Source organism: Oncorhynchus gorbuscha, linkage group LG04 (assembly GCF_021184085.1).
Source record: "Oncorhynchus gorbuscha isolate QuinsamMale2020 ecotype Even-year linkage group LG04, OgorEven_v1.0, whole genome shotgun sequence".
NCBI classification, from domain to species: Eukaryota; Metazoa; Chordata; class Actinopteri; order Salmoniformes; family Salmonidae; genus Oncorhynchus; species Oncorhynchus gorbuscha.
In genome coordinates this window covers 78,223,964-78,231,323 of record NC_060176.1, presented here as the reverse complement: position 1 = coordinate 78,231,323, position 7,360 = coordinate 78,223,964, and the positions used below count along the sequence as shown (strand labels likewise).

The 7,360-nt window shown below is 46.4% G+C and overlaps 1 protein-coding gene across 2 annotated transcripts; it reads right to left on the bottom strand.

The window, feature by feature from the left end:
* Positions 1-1,183: 1,183 nt before the first annotated feature.
* tor4ab (torsin family 4, member Ab) lies at positions 1,184-5,761 on the bottom strand. 2 transcript variants are annotated; one of them, XM_046348149.1, is made up of 3 exons: positions 5,589-5,761; positions 3,263-3,700; positions 1,184-2,816 (listed from the first exon to the last, which is right to left on the bottom strand). In XM_046348149.1, exons 1-3 carry the CDS (start codon positions 5,745-5,747, stop codon positions 1,995-1,997), a joined length of 1,419 nt encoding a protein of 472 aa, XP_046204105.1. In that variant the 5' UTR covers positions 5,748-5,761; the 3' UTR covers positions 1,184-1,994. The 2 variants fall into 2 exon arrangements, with proteins under 2 accessions (XP_046204105.1, XP_046204106.1); XM_046348150.1 differs by having other exon boundaries at positions 5,598-5,761.
* Between the last annotated feature and the right edge of the window lie 1,599 nt (positions 5,762-7,360).

The following is a 7,360-nucleotide window of genomic DNA, read 5'->3' as shown; positions in this document are numbered from 1 at the left end:
GTCTGTCTGTCTGTCTGTCTGTCTGTCTGTCTGTCTGTCTGTCTGTCTGTCTGTCTGTCTGTCTGTCTGTCTGTCTGTCTGTCTGTCTGTCTGTCTGTCTGGCAAGCGATCCATCTCCACTGTCTGTCTGTCTGTCTGTCTGTCTGTCTGTCTGTCTGTCTGTCTGTCTGTCTGTCTGTCTGGCAAGCGATCCATCTCCTCTGTCTGTCTGTCTGTCTGTCTGTCTGTCTGTCTGTCTGTCTGTCTGTCTGTCTGTCTGTCTGTCAGGCAGGTAAGCCGATCTATCTCTACTGTCTGTCTGTCTGTTAAACCAATCCACCTCCACTGCCCATTTGTCTGTCTTTCTGTTAAGTCTGTCTGTCTGTCTGTCTGTCTGTCTGTCTGTCTGTCTGTCTGTCTGTCTGTCTGTCTGTCTGTCTGTCTGTCTGTCTGTCCATCTCCATCTCCTCTGTCTGTCTGTCTGTCTGTCTGTCTGTCTGTCTGTGTCTGTCTGTCTGTCTGTCTGTCTGTCTGTCTGTCTGTCAGGCAGGTCTGTCTATCTCTACTGTCTGTCTGTCTGTTAAACCAATCCACCTCCACTGCCCATTTGTCTGTCTTTCTGTTAAGTCTGTCTGTCTGTCTGTCTGTCTGTCTGTCTGTCTGTCTGTCTGTCTGTCTGTCTGTCTGTCTGTCTGTCTGTCTGTCTGTCTGTCTGTCTGTCTGTCTGTCTGTCTGTCTGTCTGTCTGTCTGTCTGTCTGTCTGTCTGTCTGTCTGTCTGTCTGTCTGTCTGTCTGTCTGTCTGTCTGTCTGTCTGTCTGTCTGTCTGTCTGTCTGTCTGTCTGTCTGTCTGTCTGTCTGTCTGTCTGTCTGTCTGTCTGTCTGTCTGTCTGTCTGGCAAGCGATCCATCTCCACTGTCTGTCTGTCTGTCTGTCTGTCTGTCTGTCTGTCTGTCTGTCTGTCTGTCTGTCTGTCTGTCTGTCTGTCTGTCTGTCTGTCTGTCTGTCTGTCTGTCTGTCTGTCTTTCTGTGTCCTTGTTATCACTATATTTTTGAAGAGATGAACACCAGGGGAGCACTTTTGAAGTTCAAGCAGTTCACTTTTGTTTTGAGACGCAAAAAGTGCTTTATAGATATACATAATCACATTAGTAGGACCCTGTTCTCATAGTTCACTAACTCTAAAAGGAGACACAGTGCAAACCATCAATATTCAACTACAATTTGGTAAACCTTTGGTTTATTTTTCAAGAAGAGTTCACACGGAATAGGGCATACAATTTCACACGGTTCAAATGCTTTGAACCCAAGATCGTTCAAGATGGTAGGAATTCATGAGAGCTCAATGGTAGAAAACAATATCTATCTGGGTATTATTGGATATGGTGGATAGAAGGACGTGCCTAGACGCACATGTGGTTTTGAAAAGTAAAAACAAAAAGATAGTTGCTCCTAGAGTTTTGGAACAATGTCGCGACGCCTCGTCTTAATGAGCACAAACAAGTTCATGGAGTTCAACGTCATTAGGCTCTTCTCTTTGCCTGACTGCCTCAGTCTGGCTCGTTGGCGTTTGTCTCAAGGCCATTTAGTAATCAAAGGAGAGTTGTTATTTTTTTTTTTGTGTTTTTTTTTTCTTCAGCTTGAACAGATGAGACTCTTCTCCACCCTGGTGTTTTCTTTAAGCTACACAGCAAAAGAGCAGCTGTACCCAGAGCTGGAACACCATTCAGAGGGACCAGAGCAACCGCTGAGGTGAACTGGAGACCAGCTTCTATGCTAGACTAGCATGCTGAAACTCCAAGGTGACATCCACGGGATGCCAGCTAAAACAAATGGTAGTTATGCCATCCAACCACAAACAGATCCTTGGGTAAAGTGGGCAAACAGAGAAAACTGTGACACTCTTTCACAGAGTAGCAGGTAAGTAAGGAAGGAATGAAGTTGTACAAATGAGATTTAATTGGTTTCAGCCGACCGTCTATCAGACACCGTGTTTATTGTCACTCTGTGGATGTTCTCACAAAAGGTTGACTCTGGCCACCACTTGTTTGCAGCCATTTTGTGAGTACTGGTGACCCATGGTGGTGAAATAGGACAGTTCCTCCGCCAGCCGCTCGATGTGCCCGTGGTCGGGGTAAAACCCCTCTCGTGTCATTTCCTCCAGCAAACACTCCATCACATGGCTTTTTTCAAGAAGCGTCAGGGACACGATATCCAACCCCGCCTCTGCCCACAAAGGGTGATGCTCTGCCAAGGTATGCCGCAGAAGAGCTCTGGCTGGCTTCGCAGTGCAGGAGACATTCTGCAGTATGTGTCTGGTGATCTCCTCCTGCCCCAGACTACTGAGGAGGACATAGATGACGTTCAGATGCTCGTTGGTCTGGTTGGGCTGAAGCAGGCCTTGCAGCACGTCCAGCAAAGGAGCCGGCATCAACTCCACCTCGTCTAGCACAAAGACAGGGATCTTCTCCTGAGCCTCGGCATGCTCCACTATCTCCTCCACCCAGAGGGACAACTCTCGGGCGCACTGGCCCACATCACCTGGTACGGGACAGTGGTGTCGGGTGAAGTACTGCACCACCAGGTCTTCTCCCAGCACCGAGCGGAAGTGGCGAACCAGAAGGCGACCCAGGTGACTCTTGCCCACGCCGCTGGGGCCGTGCAGGGCCAGGGCCAGGGGCTGGGAGTGAGCGTAGGTGGACAGATAGCCCTGGAGGTGCTCCATCAGCTCGTCTATCGCCCCTTGCTGGCCAAACACTTCCCTGCGCAGCGTCTTGTCCAGGCCATCCAGGTCATAAGGTGCCACATGGTCATCCAGGTTCTCGATGGCATTGTAAACCTGCGAAAGGACGGGAAAGGAAAGTAATTTTTGTAAGTGTTATTGACTGTAATAATATTCCATTCTGTTTATTCTGTTCAATGCCATTTAGTAGGAGGACAGATGAACAGTGGAACACGTTTTATAAATCACATAACTGGAAAAGAACTCCGCTGTATCCTCATCCACAATGAAACTGAAGCATTTTCAAAAGCCCTTCCGGCTGTTTTGAGTGTAACTCAACACCATTAGTGGTAACAAAAAGAAGAGAGAAAAAAAGAAGCAATGTATCCTATTGCTATGATGGCAACCGTGGGATATACAGCACTAGGCAAATCATGTGGCTGTGCCTGTACATTAAGCCTAAGGGATATTGATATCTGTAGTTGGGTAACTAGCGACTGAGTTAGAGTGGGGGAAAAAAGAGTGGAAAACACATTAATTAAAGAGACAAGTTTAGAGTTGACCTGAAGGGATACGATGATAGCGAAGAGGACAAAGAAAGGTTTGGCCCGGCTCCGGTCCTTGTCACTGGGGACGACCTTGCAACAGTTGTTAGGGAAGAGCACACGAGACCCTTTCCTCCTCCTCCTCCTGTGGGTGGCCTGCTTGACATTGGAGGTGAAGATCTCTGGGGCGGTGGGTGGGCCGGGGCCCATGGAAGGCATACCTGGGTCGGTGGGTAAGCTGGGGTCGGGGCCCGTGGAGGATCTACCTGAGGCAAAGAGCCCAGTGGCTGAGTCTAGCCGACGTCTCTTCAGAGCCTGGTACTTGGTCCTGATGCGGATCATGGCTTTCAGTTCAGGGGATATCAGCGACGGCCTTGGGTGGATGAGCTTGGCCTTCTGCTCCTCTGTCTTGGCCTCCTCTGAGAAGCTCCCTGAGCTGTCCTCCTTATCTCCCATCTGTCCAACAACAAGACAGAGATGTATAGGACAGAGGGACAACAGTGTGGACATAGCATGATGTGGTATTTATTAAGGATCCCCACAGCATGATGTGGTATTTATTAAGGATCCCCACAGCATGATGTGGTATTTATTAAGGATCCCCACAGCATGAAGTGGTATTTATTAAGGATCCCCACAGCATGATGTGGTATTTATTAAGGATCCCCACAGCATGATGTGGTATTTATTAAGGATCCCCACAGCATGATGTGGTATTTATTAAGGATCCCCACAGCATGATGTGGTATTTATTAAGGATCCCCACAGCATGATGTGGTATTTATTAAGGATCCCCACAGCATGATGTGGTATTTATTAAGGATCCCCATTAGCATGATGTGGTATTTATTAAGGATCCCCACAGCATGATGTGGTATTGATTAAGGATCACCACAGCATGATGTGGTATTTATTAAGGATCCCCACAGCATGATGTGGTATTTATTAAGGATCCCCACAGCATGATGTGGTATTTATTAAGGATCCCCATTAGCATGATGTGGTATTTATTAAGGATCCCCATTAGCATGATGTGGTATTTATTAAGGATCCCCACAGCATGATGTGGTATTTATTAAGGATCCCCATTAGCATGATGTGGTATTTATTAAGGATCCCCACAGCATGATGTGGTATTTATTAAGGATCCCCATTAGCATGATGTGGTATTTATTAAGGATCCCCATTAGCATGATGTGGTATTTATTAAGGATCCCCATTAGCCAAGGCAGCAACTACTCTTCCTGGGAGTCCAGTAAGCCGCTATGTTCACACAAAGGACAATCAACGTGTAAGAAGAAAAGTATATCTGAAGGTGAATATGCTTCACACTCTGTGTTAGTTCATTAGTTCATAGTGTCTGCTCAATGACAGATACACTTTGCACTTGTGGCTATTATCTCTCATTCAGTGCAATATTTTGAACTTAAAATATACACCTATTATTAGTGTATGTTAGATATTAGTTGTGGGTCTATGAATCCCTCTTAACAAGTGAGGAGGCAGGATTTGCGTGACTCCTGAGGTTTGGATGATTTTGGTTAACAAAAGCAGGAGTAATTTAGGTCATTAATCATTAAGATTTGGTTTTAGCACATGAGGATGTCTGTGTATTTATAGAGGATGGTTTTTGTGTGTCTTCTCAGACTCCTCAAGGTAAATACAAATGTTTACAGATTCTTAATCTCGCAGACCAACACTTTGACCCCACAACAAAGTCAAGTTCTTAAATCGGTGAACTACCTGTCACCTGGTGCAGAGAATGTTGACCTCATGACCCCAAAATGACGCCAATACTTTATTGAAAACATTCTCCTTTGCAATCGAAGAGTTTGGTCAGATGAACAAGGAACATGATCCCAGTTAGAAAATGAGACCGTAAGCCTTTTGCATAGTGCTATTTATGGAGTAATAACTTTGCATTGGACTGGGTCGCACAAAGAGGAAGTGAAATGTCCCATGCTTTTATCTGGGTGTAATGTAAAGTTTGAAACATACATGAAGAAAGGCATGTGTCGATGGATGGGTGGGATAATGTCTGCGTGTTTCCCAGAAAGGAATGCAACCTTGAGGTTTAATGTTTTACACGCGATACAGAATCGTCTAAGTATGTAACTATTAGTCATCAAGTGGAGGAAGAGAGACGGGGGAAAAATAGAGCGAGACATGTCGAAATCTTAAGCTTGATGGGAGAGATATTTACCACAAAGCAGAAAGGGATATTAACATATAAATTGGAGAAAGAGGGAACGCGATGGAAGGAGTAAAAAAAGAGAGTGAGAGATAGATTACATGTATGAAGAGAGGAGGGAAGGATGAGAAGGGCTGTTGGTGTTCGTCTTACCGTGGTGACCGTGGTGACCGTGGTGTTCGTCTTACCGTGGTGACCACCGAACAGGGCAAAAGTCTCGACCCGCAGATTGTGAATGAGGATGGCAAACACAAATGCGCTCGTCCGAAACGGTAACACACGCACAGGCTGCACCTGTGTCCAGTGAGACATGCTCGTTCCCCCACCCCTGCTCTCACTCCTCCCCCTCTGCTCGTTCTTCCCCTCCTCTCTCATCCAAGCCTCTTCCTTTCCAGTGACCAAACCATTGGTCCCTGACAGTAAAAAAAAACCAACATGCACTTCTCATTGCCTACATAATCATTTCCAAATGGATCATTATGAAAAGGAAACTAACTGTCTGTCTGTCTGTCTGTCTGTCTGTCTGTCTGTCTGTCTGTCTGTCTGTCTGTCTGTCTGTCTGTCTGTCTGTCTGTCTGTCTGTCTGTCTGTCTGTCTGTCTGTCTGTCTGTCTGTCTGTCTGTCTGTCTGTCTGTCTGTCTGTCTGTCTGTCTGTCTGTCTGAGAGTCTGAGAGTCTAAGAGTCTAAGAGTCTAAGAGATTGAGTAATGATGTCTGTTTCTGTGTGTGTGTGTGTGTGTGTGTGTGTGTGTGTGTGTGTGTGTGTGTGTGTGTGTGTGTGTGTGTGTGTGTGTGTGTGTGTGTGTGTGTGTGTGTGTGTGTGTGTGTGTGTGTGTGTGTGTGTGTGTGAGAGTCTAAGAGATTGAGTAATGATGTCTGTTTCTGTGTGTGTGTGTGTGTGTGTGTGTGTGTGTGTGTGTGTGTGTGTGTGTGTGTGTGTGTGTGTGTGTGTGTGTGTGTGTGTGTGTGTGTGTGTGTGTGTGTGTGTGTGTGTGAGTCTAAGAGATTGAGTAATGATGTCTGTTTCTCTGTGTGTGTGTGTGTGTGTGTGTGTGTGTGTGTGTGTGTGTGTGTGTGTGTGTGTGTGTGTGTGTGTGTGTGTGTGTGTGTGTGTGTGTGTGTGTGTGTGTGTGTGTGTGTGTGTGTGTGTGTGTGTGTGTGTGTGTGTGTGTGTGTGTGTGTGTGTGTGTGTGTGAGATTGAGTAATGATCGTGTCCCTGTCTTGGGGATGGCTCCCTCCGAACACAGTCTCCAAGTCCCCCATAGGTCTCTGCTTCCAAGCCACGCCTCACAGTCATGTGATTCACTAAGATCAAATAATGACAGGTACTTTCACTCCCAACTAGTTTACTCCCACACAGGCCAGATTTGTATTGATGGTTCCAGGCCTTTATGTGCTATACACAATTAGCACGTAAACTAAGGTTAGACAGGTGTAAACAACCACCATATTGTCTAAACCTATCCCCATCCTTTCTGATTAACTGCTTAGGGGTTATGGGCTAGAGTTTGAGGAGTCAGAGGGATGTCCTTGCATGTGTATACATGTCTCTCTCTCTCTGTGTGTGTGTGTGTGTGTCTGTATGTGTGTGTGTGTGTGTGTGTGTGTGTGTGTGTGTGTGTGTGCGTGTGTATTCATTTTGGGGGGAGCATGAGTATCTGTGGGCTAGGGAATGTTTGATGTTGTGTATGATACAATTCCATGCTATTCCCATCTACAGTTTGTCTTTATCTTGGCCAGGTCGCAGTTGCAAATGAGTATTTGTTCTCAACTAGCCTAGCCAGGTTTAGCCAGGTTTAGCCAGGTCTAGCCAGGTCTAGCCAGGTTTAGCCAGGTCTAGCCAGGTCTAGCCAGGTTTAGCCAGGTCTAGCCAGGTTTAGCCAGGTCTAGCCAGGTCTAGCCAGGTTTAGCCAGGTTTAGCCAGG